Source organism: Ornithorhynchus anatinus, chromosome 11, assembly GCF_004115215.2.
Source record: "Ornithorhynchus anatinus isolate Pmale09 chromosome 11, mOrnAna1.pri.v4, whole genome shotgun sequence".
NCBI classification, from domain to species: domain Eukaryota; kingdom Metazoa; phylum Chordata; class Mammalia; order Monotremata; family Ornithorhynchidae; genus Ornithorhynchus; species Ornithorhynchus anatinus.
Window position 1 is genome coordinate 1,683,279 of NC_041738.1, and position 21,434 is coordinate 1,704,712.

The 21,434-nt window shown below is 56.2% G+C and overlaps 2 protein-coding genes across 3 annotated transcripts; both read left to right on the top strand.

Annotated features, from left to right (window-relative positions):
- Positions 1–2,934: 2,934 nt before the first annotated feature.
- Positions 2,935–6,639, top strand: VAMP8 (vesicle associated membrane protein 8). The gene is made up of 3 exons (XM_029076040.1): positions 2,935–3,100; positions 5,241–5,399; positions 6,223–6,639. Exons 1-3 carry the CDS (start codon positions 3,098–3,100, stop codon positions 6,364–6,366), a joined length of 306 nt encoding a protein of 101 aa, XP_028931873.1. The 5' UTR covers positions 2,935–3,097; the 3' UTR covers positions 6,367–6,639.
- A 2,855-nt stretch (positions 6,640–9,494) lies between these two features.
- On the top strand, positions 9,495–20,103 carry VAMP5 (vesicle associated membrane protein 5). Of its 2 annotated transcripts, none has more exons than XM_029076041.2 (3): positions 9,495–9,709; positions 19,241–19,378; positions 19,564–20,103. In XM_029076041.2, exons 1-3 carry the CDS (start codon positions 9,707–9,709, stop codon positions 19,720–19,722), a joined length of 300 nt encoding a protein of 99 aa, XP_028931874.1. In that variant the 5' UTR covers positions 9,495–9,706; the 3' UTR covers positions 19,723–20,103. The 2 variants fall into 2 exon arrangements, with proteins under 2 accessions (XP_028931874.1, XP_028931875.1); XM_029076042.2 differs by lacking the exon at positions 9,495–9,709 and adding an exon at positions 14,204–14,293.
- The last annotated feature ends 1,331 nt before the right edge of the window (positions 20,104–21,434 follow it).

Here is a 21,434-nt window from a genome sequence, read left to right on the forward strand (position 1 = left end):
ATATACGAGGTGCAGAGCACTGGACTAAGCGCTTGGAATGGACAATTCGATAATAGATAGAGACAATTCCTGCCCAATGACGAGCTCACAGTCCAATTATTGAGCGCTTACTAGGTGCAGAGCACTGGACTAAGCGCTTGGAATGGACAATTCGGCAACAGATAGAGACAATGTGCAGAGCACTGGACTCAGCGCTTGGAACATACAATTCCGGCAACAGATAGAGACCATCCCTGCCCAATAACGGGCTCGCAGTCTAAACGGGGGAGACAGACAACAAAACAAAACAAGGAGTTTGGCGTCAATATCGTCAAGATAAATAGAATCCTAGATATATACATGTCATTAACAAAATAAAGAGAGTAATAAGTAATATATGCAAATATACATAGTGTGTGGGGAGGGGAAGGGGGAAGAGCAGAGGGAGGGGGAAAGGGGGGATGGAGAGGGGAGGTAGAGCAGAGGAAAAGGGGGGCTCAGTCTGGGAAGGCCTCCTGGAGGAGGTGAGTTCTCAGTAGGGCTTTGAAGAGGGGAAGAGAGTTTGGCGGCGGTGAGGAGGGAGGGCATTCCAGGACAGCGGTAGGACGCGAGCCAGGGGTCGATGGCGGGACAGGCGCGGACGGGGGACCGTGAGGAGGTGAGTGGCAGAGGAGAGGAGTGTATGGGGTGGGCAGTAGAAAGAGAGAAGAGGGGTGAGGTAGGAGGGGGCAAGGGGATGGAGAGCTTTGAAGCCAAGAGTGAGGTTTTTGTATCAAGCAAAGGTTGATAGACAACCACTGGAGGTTTTAGAGGAGGGGAGTTTCATGCCCAGAGCGTTTCTGTAGGAAGATGATCCGGGTGCCCCTTGCCCTTCGCCACGTGTCCGCCTGGCCATTCAGCGGTCCAGGGCTGGACAGACCGGGAGGCTGACCTGGGGGCAGCTAACACGGGAGGGGGCTGACTGGAGAGGGGCTTTGCGGATGAGCAGGGTCCCCTGGGAGAGTGGGGATGTTGGGGCCGCGGCCTCTGCCTCAGCACCACCATGCCCCTTCCTCTCCATCCCAACGACCTCCACTCTGGCCCAGGCCCCTGTCGTAATAATAATTAAGGTATTTGTTAAGTGTTTACTGTGTGCCAGGCACTGCGCTGAGCGCCAGGGTGGATACGAGCAAATCGGGTGGGACATAGGCCCTGTACCATGTGGGGCTCACAGTCTCCGTCCCCATTTTACAGATGAGGGGACTGAGGTACAGAGAAGCGAAGTGATTTGCCCGAGGTCACACAGCATACAAGTTGCGGAGGCGGAATTAGAGCCCATGACCTCCTGACTCTCAGGCCCGTGCTCTATCCATTAGGCCTCAGCTTGATTACTGCAACAGTCTCCTTGCCACCCATCTCAACCCTCCCTGGTGCACACTTCACTCATCTGCCCGGATCCTTTCTCTAAGTCATCATTTATCACACTACTCCTCGAAATCCTCCAAAAGTTACTCTTTCCCTCTCAGCATTACTAAGAAACTCCTGACCATTGGCTTCAATCAGCTTCTCCCTTCTACTCATCCACTCTCTTCTCCCATTACACCTCAGCTTGCATTCTTCATTCTCCTCTACCTAACCTAATCACCGAACTTCATTTAATTCTCTCCCACCTCCAACCTCTTGCTCACACTCTCCCCTATAATTTCCTCCCACCCCAAGTCCCGTAGACCTCGAGGTCTCCTCACCCTCAGAGCCCTTCTGGAATCACATCCCTTCCAGAAGACCTTCCATTTAATATCTAATCTCCCTACTGTACACAACTGCCACTTCATCATTTCTGGTCACCTAAGCACTTGATAACAATAGATATTATTATTGTGGTACTTGTTTAGCACTTACTATGTGCCAAGCACTGTTCTAGCACTGGGGTAAATACAAGTTAATCAGGTTGGACACGGTCCCTGTCCCATGTGGGGCTCACACACGATTGCCATTTTACAGATGGAGTGACTGAGGCCCAGAGAAGGAACGTGACTTGCCCAAGGTCACACAGCAGACAGGTAGCGGAACCGGGATTAGAGCCCACGACCTCTGACTCCCAAGCCCGTGCTCTTTCCACTAAGCCACGCTGCTTCTCAGTGGTACTTGTTAAGCGCTTACTATGTGCCAAGCACTGTTCTAAGCGCTGGGGTAGATACAAGTTAATCAAGTTGGGAAGGGGATCAAGCCCCAGGGAAATCCAGGTTCTGTCTTGACCATTGGCTTTGGCCCTATTGCTCCATTATGCCGCTCTCCCCCAAATCTGGGGGACAATACCAGTCAACTGGATATTCCCATGACCAGCCCCGGTTCTGAACAAATCCTCTGGCTCCGCTGGCCTGTGGTCATCACTCAGAGACACCCCCTCTCTACATTGTCCCTTCCCACCCTTTTGGGGAGGGAGGGCATGTTGGGGGAGAGGGGCAGCGGGTCTGCCTTCCTGCTGTTGGGGAAGGGGTGCCTGGTGGAGGGAGGACTGTGTATATGATGTGCATATCTCTATGATTCTATTTATCTTGATGATGCTGTTGTCTTTTGTTCTGTTTTGCTTTGCTGTCTGCCTCCCCCGTTTGGACTGTGAACTCGTCACTGGGCAGGGATTGTATCTGTTGTCGAATCGTCCATTCCAAGCGCTTAGTACAGTGCTTCTGCACATGGTAAGCGCTCAATCAATACGACTGAATGAATGAGAGGGAGCAAAGGAGGCTGGAACAAGGATCCTTCCCCGCAGAGAAACCAGAAAGCTCGGGTCGAGGTTGGGAAGGGGCAATCCGGACGTTTTAATTCAACTCCAACTCTGAGAAAGAGGAAGGAGGCGTGGGGGAGACGGGGCGGGAGGAGGAGGAGGAGAAAGAGAGGGAGGGGAGGGAAAGAGGAGGAGCCCTGCGGGAACCTGTGGATCCAGGTGTGGGAGTCGCTGGGGCCCGGGCAGGAAGCCGGCGGGGCGGGCGGAGGGTTGGACGGAGCAGGAAGTGAGAGCTGCTAGCAGCCCGGGAGGAGGCCGGGCCCCAGCTCCGGACAGCCCCGGAAACAGAGACACAGACACACACACAGATCCAGCCAGCCCCTCTGCAGCCGGCAGGCCCCGGGAGTCCCAGCTATGGTAAGTGTGAACGGGGCGTCCCGGTCCGAAGGCCGTGCCAGGGAGGGAACGGGGCCAGAGGGGGAAAGGAAGAGACAGACAGACCGTCCGACCCACAGACAGGCCAATGGAGCTGCAGAGAGAGATCTATAGATCCCTAGACCGACCACAGAGACACTGACCCACAGGGACCGGCCGACCCCAAAAGACAGAGACTCCCAAGGACAGGCAGACCCCCAGAAACCTACCGACCTACAGAGACTGACCGATCCCCAGAGATGTCAAGCAGGCCAACAGAGCCAGACCTACCCCCAGAGATGTCAAGCAGGCCAACAGAGCCAGACCGACCCCCAGAGATGTCAAGCAGGCCAACAGAGCCAGACCGACCCCCAGAGATGTCAAGCGGGCCAACGGAGACCAACAGAGACAGACTCGTAGAGACAGACGCAGAGAGCACCAGAAATGGACACTGATAGAGGGAGTGACAGACTGGGAGGCAGAGGGATGGACCGGGAGAGGCAGAGAAACTGTTTATTCGAGGGTGGTGGTGTTGTTTCGGGGTGACCGGTCCTGGTGGCTTCCGGAATCCAGTCTCCCCTCCCCCGTGTTAAAAACGACGCTGCAGGTGAGTCAACGCGCAGCCCGTGGTCAAGGGCCTCGGCCCTCCGCATGGGGGAGGGACTGGCATCCCTGAGGTCATCTTTGGGGGAAGGGAGCCTGGGCCGAGCCCTCCGAGAGAGCCAGCTCCACCAGCCCGGCCCGCTGCCCCGCTGCTCCCGGGGGCATCCGCGTAGGCCCCCAATCCCACACTCCGCAGACTCCTAGGCCGGGGAGCCAAGTGGCTGAAAAAGCAGAGACCAAAGGTGGAGAAGGGGAGGGGGCTATGCTGGGAGGGATTCTCACCCTTTCCAACTCTGTCAGCTTCCCCTCCCACTGGGTGGGAGGGGGAGCCGAAATTCCAGCAGGCTGTCGGCCCAAACTGCCTCCAGTCTTGTGGCCAGTGATTATATCTACCGACTTTATTGTACTCCACCACTCGCTCAGGATGGTGCCCCGAACACAGGAAGGGCTTAATGCATAGTAATAATAATAATAATTCCGGTATTTAAGTGCTTTCCGTGTGCCAGGCACTGTACTAAGCCCTGGAGTGGTACAAACAGTCCCTGTTCCACGTGGGGATCTCAGTCTCAATCCCCATTTTCCAGGTGAGGTCACTGAGGCACAGAGAAGTGAAGTGACTTGCCCAAAGTCACACCGCAGGCATGTGGCAGGGCCTGGATTAGAACCCATGACCTTCCGACTCCCAGGTCCATGCTCTATCCATGTTGCTTCTTGATTGATTGATTGATAGCCGGTCTTGGCAGGGGGATCAGGAGGTTGCTGAAGGAGAGACTAATTGGAAGAGGACACCCTCCTCCCCAGCCCTTCTGGCCCCCTGCCCTCTAGTCCCGAGAAGGAGGGTGTTGGATATTTCTCAGAGGGCCCAGTTGGAGTTTCTAGATCCCATGCTCTGAAACCAGTCGAAGCGGGGGGAGGGAAAGCAGAAGTTTGTGGCCCAACGGCTGGCGGACCCCACGGGGCAGGCTGGTGCTGCCCTCGCTCAACTGCCTGGAGGTGACGATGTCCTGAGCACAGGGTGGGTGAAGGGGGCAACATCTGGGGAGGGAGGAGGCGGGGCCTGCAGTGAGGCCTTCTAGGATGGGTGGTGATACCTAACCCGAGCCGGGACCAGAGCGAGGGGCTCCAGAGATGGAAGGCATGATGAGTGTCGGCCAGAACATGGAGCAGGAATCGGGGGGAGTAGGGTGGTCCCAGTCTCGGGGAAGCTGGGTGGTCAGGGAGGAATTGGGGCTGTCAGTGATGGGAGGAATGTTACTGGAACCATGAGAAACAGCCTCGGAACCCAGTGTCACCCTCTAATCTCTGTTCCGGCTTCTTGGGGGTCTCAGCCCAGATTAGGGGCCGATAAAGCCAGGTGGGGCCTGTGGGCCTTCACCAGCCGTGGGCCCAATCAGGCTCTGACCCTTGCCCGGCGCCTCGGAGTCAGGCGTGGGCCTCGGTTCCCCCCAAGCTTCCATGAGGGCCTACATCCGTCTCCCTGGCTGGTCACCCTCTCCGTCGCCCCACGTAATACCTTCCCCCCACCCGGCACCGTTCCCAGGAGGAAGCCAGCGGAGGCGGGGGCAGCGACCGGGTGAGGAGCCTGCAGAGTGAGGTGGAGGGCGTGAAGAATATTATGACCCAGAACGTGGAGCGCATCCTGGCCCGGGGAGAGAACCTCGACCATCTGCGCAACAAGACAGAGGACCTGGAGGCCACGGTGAGATGGGCGGGAGGCCGGGGGGACAGGTGGGGGTCCGGGGGCCGCTGGCACACCGGGCGTCCCCACGGTGGTGGAGCAGCCGGGAGCTTCAACCTGTCGAGTGCAGCTGTCTGATCCTCTGCAGGCTGGAATGCCTTGATCCAAGCAGCTCTGAGTGCCCGGGACTGTTGGGGGAGACCAGGGCCCTGGAGCAGCTGACAGCAGTGCAGCCCGACTGGGAAGGCGGGGAGGGAATCTCTGGGGGGTGTGGGGCGGGGGCGGAAGGTGGTCAGTGGCTCTGCTGGCTTGCCCAGGCCGTTGTAGCCCTGCCCCCGCTAGCCCTTCGCCCTAGCCGCCTTCCCCAGGGCCTGGGGTAGGGGGCCGCAGGGCTGTTTGCTGGGAGTCAGCTGACTCCAAAGTTCAGGGCGGGAGAGGCGGGACTCTCCTGGATGGGCTGGGAACCGGCAACCCGGCCAACCGCTGCCTTCCCGGGAGACCCCCACCCCCACCCCAGCCGGCTCTGCCTCTGTCCTTACCAGGAGGGTGATCCCGGCTAGTGGGGGCAGAGCTAGGCTGAGGGAGCTGCCTATTGTTAGCTTCCACTGTCCCGAGCTGCAGTGGGGGTCGGCTGCCTGGCATTGGAGGGTGACGGGGGCAGCTGCCCGGCGGTGGAGGGTGAGGGGGGTGGTTCCGGCCACTGCCCAGTGGCAGAGGGTGAAGAAGGCGGCCGGGACCTCCGCCTGGCGGTGGAGGGTTAGGGGGCCGGCCGGAACCGCTCCCCTGGTGGTGCAGGGTGAGAGGGGCGGCCCGACCCACGGCTCATCCTGCCCGGCCCCCGCAGTCGGAGCACTTCAAGACCACATCTCAGAAGGTGGCCCGGAAGTTCTGGTGGAAGAACGTGAAGATGATCGTACTCATCTGCGTGATCGTCGGCATCATCATCCTCTTCATCGTGCTCTTTGCCACTAAGACGATCCCAACTTAGAGGGTCCCCCCACCGTGGATTCCTGGCCTCCTTCCTCTAGCTCCCCCTCCCCCATGGCCAGAGGGTGCCATCTCCCTGTCCTCCTTTTCCTCTGAGGGTGGAGACCCATCCTGTCTCCTCCTGCTCCTCCCCTCTCACCCCTGGGACCCTCTCCTGCTTGCTCCAGGGGCTCACCGGCCCTGCCTGCCTGGAACTGGGTTTCTGGGGCCTCAGATTCGCCGCAGGGGTGTGCTGGAGACACGTATGGAATAAAGACCTTTCTGTGTTCCTGCCTGGGTGTGTGGCCTTTTCCGGTCATGGGGCCTGGCGGGGAGGGGCACCAGGTCAGGCTTTCTGTCTGCTCTGCTGCTGCAGTCTCCCAGTCGAGGCAAGCCCCACCGAAGGCCGTCAGAGCCGTTACTGGATTAGGCCACAGCCCATCCAGCCCAGGACTCTTTCTGATGCATCACCAAGAGGAACCGTGTACTGGCTGACCCTTCGGACACCCAACCTCAGGGTTAACGGTGGGTCATCCAACAGCCCTGTCTCTCCCGCTCCAGCCCTGACTTCCTTCAACGCCCTTGACTCTCCCCTAGTGACCCAACACAAACCATCCCACCCCCGTGACTTTCCCCTCTTCAGCTCTGTCTCCCCCCAAGTGACTCAGCACAGATCATCGGACCCCCTGACTCTCCCCTGGGACCCATCTTGGACCGTGGATCTTTGCTAATCCCACTGCACCCCTGGTGATATATTCAGCTGCACAGCTTCCTGGTGGCTGGATTTCGAACGTTTATCCTCTGCTAAGAGAAAATATTTTCTCTTATTTGGTCTGAACCTGCCCCCTTCCGCCTCCAGCAGGTGCCCCTTGCCCTGATGGGGTTGGGCTGGGGGGGACCACAGTTCCCTGTTCACTTAATCAATCAGTGATATTTATGACACTGTGTGCAGAGCACTGTACTAGGTGCTTGAGATAGCACAATACCACAGACTTGGCAGACAAGTTCCCTGCCCACAACAATCTTACAGCCTAGAGGGGGCGACAGACATTACTATAAATAATTTATACTACCATGTATATTTATAAATATGTACTTTATATTTATTTTTTGTGGTATTTGTGAGCACTTACTGTGCCAGTCAGTGTACCAAGCAATGGGATAGATACAAGCTAATCAGGTTGGTTAGAATCCATGTCCCAAATGGGGCTCACAGTCTTAATCCCCATTTTACAGATGTGGTAACTGAGGCACAGAGGAGTGAAGTGACTTGCCCGATGTCACACAGCAGGCAAGTGGCAGAGGTGGGACTCTGACTTCCAGGTCCATGCTCTATCCACTAGGCCATGCTGCTTTTATATACTTTCTCTACCTCTCAGCCTGTCTCTGCAGACTCAGTCCCTCCTCATATGGAATAATAATAGTAATAATAGTGGTATTTGTTAAGTACTTACTATGTGCCAGGCACTGTACTAAGCAATGGGGTGGATTCAAGCAAATTGAGTTGGACGCTGTCCCTGTCCCGCATGGGGTTCACAGTCTTAATCCCCATTTTACAGACGAGGGAACTGAGGCTCAGAGAAGTTAAGTGACTTGTTCAAGGCCCCATAACAGACAAATGGCAGGGCTGGGATTAGAACCCATGAACCTGTGCTCTAACTGCTACTTTCATTCATTCATCATTCATTCATTCATTCCTATTTATTGAGCGCTTACTGGGCCCAGAGCACCATACTAAGGACTTGGGAAGTACAATTCAGCAACAAATACAGACAATCCCTGCCCGTGACGGGCTCACAGTTTAGAAGGGTGGGGGAAGATAGCAAAACAAGTAAACGGGCATCAGTAATATCATTATATATACGCCACACTCCTAGTAGTAGTGAGAGTATGGAACGATGAAACGAGAAATGCGTGGATCGATATGGGGCGGTGAGAATTGATCAGGGAAAAGCCTCCTCCAGCAGGAGGGATTTCAGGAGGACTTCGAATTGGGGCGGGAGGAGCAGTGGCCTGGCAGATTCAAAGAGGGGCAGCTGAGTTTGACCACCGTGGGCCCGTGAGGGGGAGATGGCCTGTGGAGTCACTTTCACGATCCACTTGTCAGCTGGGCAATCGCTTCTCTGGGCCTCAGTGACCTCATCTGTCAAATGCAGCTGAAGACTGTCAGCCCCACCCGGGACAACCTGATTATCTTGTATCTACCCCAGCACCTAGAACAGTGCTTGGCCCATAGTAAGCGCCTAACAAATACCAACGTTATTCTTATTATTATGACCCGCAGCCCAAAGACCCGGATCCCTCTCCGAGACCACCCTGACCAGGGTGACGGCCGTTAGAAAAAGATGCGGGGGGTGGGGGGGGGACGGGAGACCCCTGCTGCGGCCTAGTGGGTGGGGAAGGCTGGGGCAGGGGGAGGGCCAGGACTCCTTTCCTTCCTCCCATTCATTCATTCCATCAATCAATGGTGCGTATTGAGCGCTTACTATATGCAGAGCACTGTACTCAGCGCTTGGAAGAGTACGATAGAACAGTAAACAGACACATTCCCTGCCAACCCCCATCCCCAGCATCGTTTCCCTGGGAACCCTCCCAGGGGTCTGCCGGTCCCCGGGGGGAAACTGAGGTGCAGAGAGGAGGCTGCTGTCGCTCTGGCAGAGCCCGGACCCCGGGCAAGGGGGCGGGCCGGGGGCCGGCCCGGGGGTGGACGGAGAGGGTTCTCCTGCGCCCATTTTCACTTTCATTTCAAGGCTTCGGGCCCAGCGGAGAAGACCAGCAGCACCTGGTGCTCCCTCTCCCCCGGTCTCGGTGCTCCTTCTCCCCCTGTCTCGGTGCTCCCTCCCTCCTCCAGTCCCGGTGTTTCCTCTCCTCCCCCGATCCCGGTGCTCCCTCTCCCCCCTGCCCCGATGCTCCCTCTCCCCCGGTCCAGGTGCTCCCTCTCCACCCCGGTCCCCGTGGTCCCTCTCCCCTGACCCAGTGCTCTCTCCCTCCCTCCCCCGGTCCCGGTGCTCCCTCTCCCTCCGGTCCCCGTGGTCCCTCTCCCCTGACCCGGTGCTCCCTCCCTCCCTTCCTCCCCCGGTCCCGGTGCTCCCTCTCCCCCGGTCTCGGTGCTCCTTCTCCCCCTGACCCGGTGCTCCCTCCCTCCCCTGGTCCCGGTGCTCCCTCCCTCTCCCCCCGGTGCTCCCGGTGCTCCCTGTCCGCTCTCCTCCCGAGGTTGTCTCCGGGACCTGGCCAGCCCCGCCCCCGGCGACCCGCCCTCCGGCCGGTCCTCGAGCCGGCCCTCCCGGGGCGGAGAGCAGCCGAGACCCGCGGGGCCCGGGAGTGGGACGGCGGGACCCTCCGCCGGCGGCGACGACGACGACATGGTGAGGGGGCACTGCCCGGGCCGGGGGCGGAGAGAGAAGGTGGGCAGTGCCCGGCCCGGGAGGAGGGGAGAAGGAGGGCACTGTCCGGGCTGGGGAGGAGGGAGAAGGTGGGCAGTGCCCGGACCGGGAGGAGGGGAGAAAGTGGGCACTGCCCAGGCCGGGAGGAGGGGAGAAGGTGGGCACTGCCCGGGCCGGGAAGAGGGGAGAAGGTGGGCACTGCCCGGGCCGGGAAGAGGGGAGAAGATGGGCACTGCCCGGGCCGGGGGGAGGGGAGAAGGTGGGCAGTGCCCGGGCCGGGAGGAGGGGAGAAGGGGGTCACTGCCCGGGTTGGGTGGGGGGCGAAGGGGGTCTCTGCTCGGGGCAGAGGCTGGGCTGGGGCCGGACGGACGGGCACAGGTGGTGCCCGCGGCCGGTGTCGCGTTACGGTCAGCGGGGACGGGGGGTGGATCAGAGCGGTGGACGGAGGGGAAACCCCGACCCCCAAATCCCTCCCAGCTCCCTGCCCTGCCGAGGTGCCTCTGCCCTGCCTTCCCTTTCTGCCCTCAATCAACCCCGGTATTCACCGAACCCAGTTCTGTGAGCGGAGCCTTGTCCTAAGCGATCGGGAGAGGTCACGGTAACAGCATGAGAGTTGGTAGACACTTTCCCTGCCCACAGCCAGTGGTGCGGAATCCCCCCGACCCAGAAAGGGGGAGCGCCTCATCTGCCCCCTTCCCCCCGAGATGGGAGTCCAGCAATCCAAACCCCGGGGGTGGGGGAGGAGGGGTCCCGCAGCCCCTGCACAGTTCTAACCACCCGACAACCCCGCCTCTAGCCGCATCACGGTCAGTTGTCCGGCCATCTCCCTCTCCTCTGCACTGACACCAAGCCAGGGGTCGGGGGGTGGGGACCGCTGGCCGGGTCATGAGAGCCGTGGGGGAGCTGATGGCCTGGGGTATGGGGCGGGGGGAGCGAGGGTTGGAGGCCGGGATGGAGTGGCTCTCCCCGGAGAGGGAGGAGGGATGCGGTCCAGAGTCACACGGAGGAGATGGCCAACTGGAGAGGGTGACCCAGCTGTCCAAACAAAATTCCCCCACACCAGCTTCAGGCCCTTTGAGCAAATCATCGTTCCCTCAACCCTACGCCCTCCTCCCCAGCTCCCATCAGGGTCCCGAATCCTTGGCCTTGAAAATACCGCTGGCCACAGCTGGCCACACCTGGTCAGGCCCTCTCCGCTCTGCTGCTGGGCTTTGGGCAGCAGTTCTGAGGCCCCTGGCCAGCCAGTCCCCCAAGTGGGGAAGAGGCAGGAGGAAATTTCTCTCCCTGGCACTGGGTGATGTGTTCATGTGTGTTAACTGGGGGCCGGGGGGGATGTCAGGAAGCACGGACGGCTCCGTCTCCAAGTAAGAGGGGCAGGAAGAGGAAAGGGGTCAGGAAGCCGGTGGAGAGGGCCGGGGGGAGGGGCCAGGAAGCCCAAAGGCGGGGAGAGAGGAGGCCGCCCACCGGGAACTGGCCATGGGCAGAGAGCCGGGCAGGCCTGGGGCAGGAGAAACAGGAAGATAGTGAGGGCTGGCAGAGGTGGAGGAGTCAAGGAAGGAGGAGGAGGAGGAAAATAAGGAGAAAGAGAAAAAAAGGAGAAGGGGGAGAAAGAGGAGGCAGAGTCTTCGGTGGGCTCTTCTCTCCCTTTGTAACCTCGAACCTCGATTAAAGGCATGAAACTGCCCAGCCCAGCACAGCCCCATGGTAGCTTAGAGGTTTGTTGGGCATGGCCAGAATCTGGACCCTCATCATTGCCCAAGCTGTGAACAGTGCCCATCTGGCCCAGACCCTCCTAGCGGGAACACCAAGCCACTAAGAGCTGAGGAAGCCCCGGGGGCAGGCATCACTGTGCCTGCTCCAGACCACTAGCAAACCTGGGTGTCTCACATCCTTCTAGAGAGGCAGCACGGCCTCTTGGAAAGTGTATGGGGCTGGGAATCAGAACACCCAGGTTCTAATCCATCTTGCCCCTGGACTGCTGTGTGACTTTGGTCAAGTTACTCGACCTCTCTGGGCCTCAAGAATTTCCTCATATTATTCCTCGCATCCTTATCTGTTTACTCTCCCACACACCTCCTTCTCCCCAAAGAGAGTCTTCTCCTCTTAAAAAGACTTCCGATCTCTTGACCCTCTCTAGACCGATATGTCCCTTTTAGCCTCCCTACCCGACCTTCCCTTTCTTGATACCCAAATCCACACCCTCAGCTCCCTCATCTTCTGAACTAAACTCCCTAGCGGTCCTGTCCACAGAACAACCTCGACCCTCACAAATTCATCCTTGCCTGCTTTAACTCTGATCTCTCTTCCACCCAGCAAACCCACTTCTCTCTCTTGGACTCCCATGTCACTACCTGCACCAACTACTCCAGACTTTTAACTTCTTCCTTAAGCCCTTAAACTCCCTCACTTCCCTCTGCCTTCAAACATGCCCGTGTAACCACTTTCTTGAGTCCATTGTGCCATCCAGCTACCTCTCATCCTGCTCGTCTCACCCCTCCTTACACCCATCGCCCCCACTTCGTCTCCTCCAACTCCCGCCTTGATTCTCCACTTCACTGAGACCGCTCTCTCCCAGGTCTCCAATGACCTCCTCTTCACCAAATCTGATGGACTCTACTCTGCCTTAATTCTCATCCACATCTCCGCTGTCTTTGACACCGTGGACCACCCCCTTCTCCTGGAAATGGTAGCTGACCTTGTTTTCCTTGACACAGTCCTCTCCTGGTTTTCCTGTCATTTCTCTGTTCTCTTGTCACCCATCACCGAGGCTAGAAGAAGGAGCCGGACCCCGAAGGGGACGGGTTTGGCAATCGGCCCGGCAAGAGTGACAGACCCGGGGTCAGAAAGGCTGAGTTTATATAAAATTTATTCCTTGCGATGAAGAGAATTTCCCTTTTGGGGAGGATATAATTATTTAGTTATTTTGGATGTGGAGAATTGAACTTCCCTTTCAGGAGGAATGTGATTATTTAATTATTTGGACACAGCAAATTGAACTTCCCTTTTGGGAGGAATATGATTATTTAATTTTATTGGAGCTTTCCTATTGATGGCTCATCGATGACACTGATAGCTCATGGAGAAGCACCTAGCTCCCACCCACAAGCACTTTCCATTTGGGAGGAATATATTGATGTCTTACATGCATTTGGCAAAGGGCCTAGCTTCCAGCCCCACGATCGTTCGGTGGGACATTCACCCATCCCTCGGCTCCTCGCTTGGTGCAGGCGGAGCGAGCGTCCCACGCTCTGGGCAGAGGTGACACTCAGCCGGCTGCTGCAAGTCTCCATCCTCTACCCGGAAGGTCTGAGACCACAGGTATATTTTAACTGTGCTCCCAGGCCTTTGCAGCTTCCGGCCTCAGTTTGTCCAATCTCTGCCCTCCCCACTCCTCCAAACCTTATTTTATTGGCACGAGGACGAAGGACACCTTCTGTATTCCCGGCCCGGGATGTCCATCTAGAAGTTGCGGTTGCGGGGGTGGTGTCCCACCCACGTTTCTGAGTTCCGCTTTGCTGGCTCGGGAAGTCACAAGATCGCGTCTGACCTTGAGATGGTGCGTACCCTCGTTCACCTTGGGACACCATCCTTCTCAGGTTCTTTTGCTGACTCTTCCTCTGCCTACTGGTCCCTAACTGTAGGTGCCCCCCATAGTCCTGAGCCCTCTTTTATTCTCAACCTATGTTCAAATCCTTGGGGCGCTCAATCAATCAATCAATGGCATTTAGCACATACTACATGCAGAGCACTGTACTAACCACTTGGAAGAGTAACAATAATAATAATTATGGTATTTGTTAAGCACTTACTATGTGCCAGGCACTATACTAAGTGCTGGGATGGATACAGGCAGATTGGGTTGAGCACAGTCTCCATCCCATGTGGGGCTCACAGTCTCAATCCCCATTTTCCAGATGAGGCACAGAAAAGTGATGGGACTTGCCCAAGGTCACAGCAGACAAGCGGCAGAGCTAGGATTAGAACCCATGACCTTCCTCCTCTCAATCCTGTACTCTATCCATTGCACCATGCTTCTTCTCAATACAACAGAGCGCAACAGAGTTAGCAGACACATTCTCTGCCCACAGTGAGCTTACCCTCTCGATGTTTCAACTACCACTTCTATGTGAATGATTCTCAAATCCACCTCACTAGCCTGATATTCCTTCTCTGATATCTTTCATCTCTTCCTGCCCCCAGGCCACCTCTCCCAAGCTCAACTGAACTCCTGAAACTGAATATGAAACTGAACTCCTCGTCTTTTCTCCTAAATCCTCTCCCAACTTAATTTTTCCATCACTGTTGCCTACACCAGTGCCTACAGCTCATGCAATCATATTTATCGAGCGCTTACAGTGTGCGGAGCACGGTTGCTAGATTGTAAGCTCCTGGAAGGCGGGGAACATGTCTACTACTATTGTATTTTCCCAAGAGCTTAGTACAGTGCTCTGCACAGAATAAACGTCCAAAAAATACTATTGATTGACTTTTAAATAGGGAGAAGAAGCTTGCCTCTCCCTACAAAAGGAGATGTGATGTGAAAGGGCTTGGAAAATCAACTTCAAGGTGTGTTATATGGCTGCCACTGTTTTTGGCTCTTATCAACCCCCAATCCAGTGGGGGTCCCTAAATTTCTGTCCCACAGAGCCCCACCTTGTCCCCTCTCCCCACTCCCCCCAGCCACCCATCTCCTACCTGTAGCCTGTACCCTGCAACGAGATTCCTCTTTTGGAAGGATTGGCAGTGGGGAAATGTGTGTGCTTACCTCCCCTAATTGGGGTCCCGACCGTGGGTTTCAGCAGCGAAGTGGAAGAACCAGAGCAGAAATGGCAAAGCACTAGGGAAATACATCAATCCGTCAGTCAATCAATGGTATTTATTGAGCCCTTACTATGTTCAGAGCACTGTACTAAGCGCTTGGGAGAGTACAATTCAACGGCATTAGCAGAAAAGTTCCCTGCCTGTAACAACCTTACAGTGTAGAGGGGGAGAGAGACATTAATATGAATAAATAATATATACTTTAAAATTGAAAGATGTGTACGTGAGTGTTGTGGGGTTGAGGGAGAGGCGAATATCAAATGTCCAAAGGTCAGAGATCAAAGTGCGTAGAAGACACAGAAGGGAGAGGATGCCGGGGGAAAGAGGGCTTAATCAGGGAAGGCATTTAACTTCTCTGTGTACAGTTACCTCATCTGTAAAATGGGGATTGAGACTGGGAGTTCAACATGGGACAGGGACTGTATCCAACCCAATTTACTTGTATCCAACCCTGTTCAGTGCCTGGCATTAAGCACTTAACAAATATCACGTATTATCATTATTATTATTATTACCTTCAGTGGGCAGAGCACTGTACTGAGTGCTGGAAGAGTTCAATAGAATGAATAGATACCAACCTCACCCTCAAGGAGCTGCCAGTCTACTGTGTGCAGAGTGCTGTACTAGCCGATTGGAGATACAATCGCGAAGCTGAAAGTCTAACTGCGGAGACGGACACAGGGCAGAAGAGAAAGGGGAAAAGGGCCCTGTAGCCGTACAGTGTATTCTCCCAAGTGCTTAGTACAGTGCTCTGCACACAGTGAGTGCTCAATAAATACCAATGATTGGTTGATTGAATAAGGACTAGACTAGTGGGGCGTGGATAGTGATTTGAGCAGAAGGACTATGGGTGAGTGTGAGGGCACAAGCAGAGTTAGCGAAGGGTATCTAAAGTGGGAGTTGGGGAGAAGGACTTGTCTGTCATATTTTTATTATTCTAATATTTGTTAAGTGGTTACTATGCATCAAGCACTGTTCTGAGCTCTAGGATAGGTCTCATTCATTCTGTCGTCCTGTGTGCAGAACACTCTACTAAGCACTTGCTAAGTACAATTCAGCAATAGAGACAATCCTGCCCACGTCGGGCTCACACTCTAGAAAGTCTGCCTGTCTTTCCCTTCCCTGACCTCATCCCTGCCTCTCTTGTGTGGACTGGTGTTCCAAGCCTCATCCTGTCCCTAAGGCAAGATGGGGAATGAGATCAGAGATCAATCAATCAATCAATCAGTGATATTTACTGAGCTCAGAGCACTTGGGAGGGTACAATATAATGGATTTGGTAATCATGTTATTTGTTAAGGGCTTTCTATGTGCCACAAACTGTACTAAGCACTGAGATAAAGGCTAAGCAGGTTGGACACAGTTTGTGTCCTGCATAGGGCTCACGGTCTTAATCCCCATTTTATGGTTAAGGTACCCGAGGCACAGAGAAGCGAAGCGACTTGCCTAAGGTTACCCGGCAGCCACGTGGCAGAGCTGGGATTAGAACCCAGGTTCTTCTGACTCTGAGGCAACTTCTCTATCCACAAGGAGTTTACAGTTTAGGGGAGGAAACAAGCATTAAAATAAATGATGGATGTGTATGTAAGTGCTGTGGGGCTGAGGGTGGGGTGACTATCAAGTGCTTAAAAGGTGCAAAGGCGGTGACGGTGACGCAGGAGGGAGAGGAAGTAGAAGAAAGGAAGGCCTTAGGTGGGGAAGGTCTCTTGGAGGAGATCGGAGGAGGGACTAGGGGAGGTATCAACCATGGGATCCCAGCCTGTACCTCATAGATCCTGTCTCCCCTCTCCACGCCCCCAACCTTGACCCTTCTGCCCTGGACCAGAGGAGTGGCTGGCAATGGATTCCAGCTGCAGGGGAAATGACCTGCCCAGGAAGAGGCGGGCTCCTTCTCACCCCCTGGGCCTGAAATATCTCGCAGGCATTTCCTGTGCTGGGTTGAGGGGAGGCGGTAAGGGGGAGTTTAGAACTGGCAACACTCAGAGGACCGGAGGGAGGGGCCCTTCCTGCCTTCTTCAGGGGAGATGGGGTGGCCAAAGGCCAGCTTCCCCGGACTCCTCCCTCCCTGGGTGACTGGTGCCTGGGTCCACCCCCCCCCCCAGGACCTCCTGACCAGGAGCCCCTGCCCTGTTCTCCCTCTCCTCTCCCTCCCCCCACTATCTTCTCTCAAGGCTTAGACCTAGAAGGGAAACTGAGGCCCTGGGAGGGGTCACCCGGCAAGGCAGAGATTAGGTAGCGGGGAGGACCCAGGCGGGCGGGGTCATCCTCAGAAGGTTAAGAGCCACGAGGCAGGCTTTGTTTCCCCACTGCCCATCCACCTCCGCATCGAACAGAAACTCCTTACCGTCGGCTTTAAAGCTCTCAATCACCCTGACCTCCTCCTACCTTACCTCGCTGCTCTCCTACTACAACCCAGCCCACACACTTTGCTCCTCTGATGCCAACCTTCTCACTGCACCTCCATCTTGCCCGTCTCGCCGCCGACCTCTCACGCATGTCCTGCCTCTGGTCTGGTACACCTTCCCTTTGGTCTGGAACATTCTCCCTTTTCATATCTGGCAGATGATTACTCTTCCCAACTTCAAAGCCTTTTTGAAGGCATATCTCCTCCAAGAGGCCTTCCCTGTCTAAACTCTCTTTTTCTTCTCTTCCATTCCCTTCTGCATCACCCTGACATGCTCCCTTTATTCATTCCAAGCGCTTAGTACAGTGCTCTGCACATAGTAAGCACTCAATAAATACTATTAAATGAATTCCCCCTGCCCGATCCCATTGCACTTATGTCCATATCTAATTTTATTTATTTATATTAATGTCTGTCTCCCCCTCTAGACGGTAAGCTCACTGTGGGCAGAGAATGTTTCTGTTATATTGTTGTATTGTCTTCCTCTCCGGAGCGGTTAGTAGAGTGCCCTGCACACAGTAAGCTCTCAATAAATACGATTAACTGACTGAATGAGGCAGTTTGAGCTGTGGAAGGGATGTTTCCCAGCCCTCCCCACCTGCCCCTTGTGGGATGCCCTTCCACTTCCCGCTGCCAACCTTTGTGACAGCGAAGGGTTGGCGAGGGAGCGGGTGAGTGGGAGGAGGGTGAGACTGAGAAGCAGCATGGCCTAGTGGATAGAGCACAGGCCTGAGAGTCGGCAGGACCTGGGTTCTAATGCCGGATCCACCACTCATCAGCTGTGTGACTTTGGGCAAGTCATTTCACTGCTTTGTGCTTCAGTTCCCTCATCTGTAGAATGGGGATTAAGACTGTGAGCCTCATGTGGGACAGGAACTGTGTCCAACCTGGTTAACTTGTATCTACTTCAGCGCTTAGTACAGTGCCTGGCACATAGTAAGTGCTTAACAAATACCACTATTATTACTATTATCATTATTAGCTGGCAGACAGGCTCCCAGAAGGCACCTTGAGCGAGCCACGCCGCCCTGATAGAGTTGGGGATGTCTCAACGGCTCTTGTCGTCCTGGGTCCCCAGCACCCCACCCTCTGGGATGATCGTCCGGTTGCCCGGAGCAGGGGCTCTCCCAGGCGGCCAGGTCAGGGGTCAGAGGCCTGGATGATCTGGGGCTTTGGGCTCCCTCCTGGTCTGGGCTCACGGCAGGACGGGGGGGATCAGCGAGTTTAAACTCCGGGTCTCTGCCCCTTTCCCCGGAAGCCCTTTCCTCAGCCTCGGACGCCTGCGCCGCCCCTCGCCTCCCACCCTGGCGCCTGTCTGGGTTTCTGGAGCTTCCACCATTTCCTCTCTTGCCACCATCCTCCCGGTTGCTTTCTTCTGGGGGAGAGTGCAGGGAGGAGGGTGAGGGCCGGGGATGTTGGCAGGCAGTGGACAAGCTGTGGCTTCCTGAGGAGGGAGGTGCCTGCTGAGAACTCTCATCTGCCACAAGAATGTTCTCGCTGGAAAAAGGCCAGGAGGCAGAACTGGCTGGACTGGACTGGCCCACCGGGAGGAGAGAGCGAGGTTCCTGTCTGGGACAACTAAGGACAATCTTCATGAAGCACTGACTGTGCCAAGCCCTGTGGTAGACGCTGGGGTGGATGTAAGATCTTCAGCTCAGTCATGGTCTCTGTCTCACCCGGGGGTTCATGGTGTAGGAGATGTTACAGATGAGGAAACAGGCACAGAGGAGTTAAGTGACTCGCTCAAGGTCACCCACCAATCAATCAGTGGTATTTATTGAGCGCCTACCGTGTGCCGAGTGCAATGCAACAGAGTTGGTAGAGAAACGGTCCCTGCCCTCCGGGAGCTTTCGGTTTAGAGGGGGTGACAGACAGTATGGATGCCGAAGGTGGGGGTGCACAACAGGCAAGTGGCAAAAGCAGAACTAGAACTCTGGTCTCCTGACTCCCAGGCCACGCTGACCCCTGATTCCACCCCTCCTCTGTCCTTTCTCCTCTGGGACGATCATCCGGTTGTCCGGAGCAGGGGCTCTCCCAGGAGGCCAGGTCAGAGGTCAGGGGCCTGCCTTCTCAGCTTCCAAACCCTGGCACCCTGACCCTCTCCTCCCTTTGCCCTCGCACCCCGAGCCGCTGCCCAGGGGTGGGTGGAGCCACACCCCCTCCGTCCTGCCCCCGGGAAGCCCCGACCTCCGCCCACTGTGCCCGAGGTTGCAGGGTGAGTCTCGTGGGGTGGAGGGGAGGGCACCGTGGGGGCGGTGGGGCTGACCCTTCCGGCTCTGCCCTCCCAGGCCGGGAACAACCTGGAGCTGTGCCAAAGGCAGGCGGACGAGGTGACGGAGATCATGCTGAACAACTACGAGCGCGTGCTGGAGCGGGATGGGAAGTTGTCGGACCTGGAGCAGCGTTCGCATCAGCTACTGGACATGGTGCGGGGCAGCACCGGAGGGCACCGTGAAGGGGGAGGGGGCCATCTCGGGTGGGGGCCCAGCTGAAGGAGGGTGCAAGGGGCGTTCACAGCGAGAAGGGGCAGGAGGGTGGGGTTTAGGAGCAGGGGGCTCGGGAAGAAGGTGCCCAGGGAGAGACTGACCCTCCCCTGTCCGTTGCGTTGCAGTCGTCGGCGTTCACCAAGACGACCAAGACCTTGGCTAAGAAAACGTACTGGGAAAAGTGGCGCTGCCCTCTCATCGTGGGTCTGGTCCTAGGCGGGGTTGTGCTGCTGCTGATTGTGATTTTGCTCGTGGTCTTCTTGCCCCGAGGTGAAGGGGGCTGACCCGAGCCCTGGGGGCACCCTGGGCCACCCTTCTCCCCATCCCACCCCGCTACACACACCACACACATACACACACACGCACACACATCCTGCAGTGCCTTGGAGGACGAAACTTTGGGCTTCATTTTGTCTCACGCAAAAACCTGGTGGTTTCTCTGCTGCCCATGTGCCCAGGGTGTGGGCCCCCCCCCATTACCGGGTTTGCCCATAACGCCTTAAAAACTGCTGTTTGGGACAGACTGCGAGGGTGATTTCTGCAAGTGCTTGGAGCAGAATGCCCATTAGTGCTCCACCGAGAAGCATGGCCTGTCTCTTTTTTTTTTAGTGGCATTTGTTAATCACTTACCATGTGTGAGGCACTGTACTAGGCCCTGGGATAAATAGATAGAGAAGCAATCGTGGCCTAGTGGAAAGAGTATGGGCTTGGGAGTCAGGGAACCTGGTTTCCAATCCGGCTCTGCCCCTAACTGCTCCGTGACCTTGGGCCAGTCGCTTAAAACTTCTCTATGCCTCAATTCCGTTATCTAAAAAATGCAAATTGAATCCCTGTCCTCCCTCCTTCTTGGACTGTGCGGCCCACGTGGGACTTGATTATCTTGTATCCACCCAGCACTTAGAACAGTCCTTGACCCATATTAAGCATTTACTAAATACCACAATTATTATTATTATTATACAAGCTAATCAGGTTGGACGCAGTCCATGTCCCACATAGGGCTCACAGTCTTAACGCCCGTTTTGCAGGTGAGGTAACTGAGACAGAGAGAAGTGAAGTGATTTGCCAAGGACACAGCACACAAACAGTGGAGCTGGGATTAGAACCCAGGTCCTCTGGCTCTCAGGCTCGTGCTGTTTCCATTAGGCCTCTTTGCTTCTCAGCGTGTCTCTTTTGGGTAATATCCTTCCCGGCCGGCTCCGTGACAGTGTCCCCTGGGTTCCGGTTGGGAGGAATTTGGGAACTGTTATACCCGGGTTCCAGCTATAGAGATGGCAAAGCCGCTATTCCCCCCACGGCTCGCCGGGCTGGACTCCTTGTTCATCTCCTTCTCCGATTACACCTAAGAACGTCCATGGGTGTTGGAGAGACCCCACATAGGGTCTTTTCCACCCATGAGCTCTTCAAAGCCAACCCACTCCCTCCATAAAAGTCTCGTCCCTTCCTCCCACCCTCCCAATGGACAGTTGTCCCCGTGTGCACAGCCCAAGCCCGCAACTGAGAAGGGGCTTGTCTGGCTGAGTGGATCCTCTCTCCTGTCTGAACTTCACGGCTCCCGCGGCCTCCCCAAGCCACCTCGGCAAGACGCAGCCTCATCCCCAGCTCTGGGAGGGGGTCTGCGGGGCTGGCCGGATACCCCGGAACAGGACTTCTCCCGGGGACAGTTCCTGGCTGCTCAGCCCACCCGCTCTGCTACCTTCAACCAGGACCTGCCAAACTCTGGGCCTCAGTTTCCACATCAGCCACTGGAGGAAACCATCGACTGGTCCTGCCCCAGGAGAGCTGCAGTGTGTGTTCCGAGCACCTCAGAGACAGACGGGGGCTGGGCTTCTCCTCTCAGTGACCAAAAAGACCCCGGTAGGGTGCCACCAGGAGCTCAACTGTGTTACAATTGCTGGGCCTGAATCAGAATCCTGATTCTGTCCCAGAATCCTGGAGGTACAGGCCCGTTCTGTGTCCGGGGAAGGAGGCAGGGAGAAATGGGACATCTTTTGCC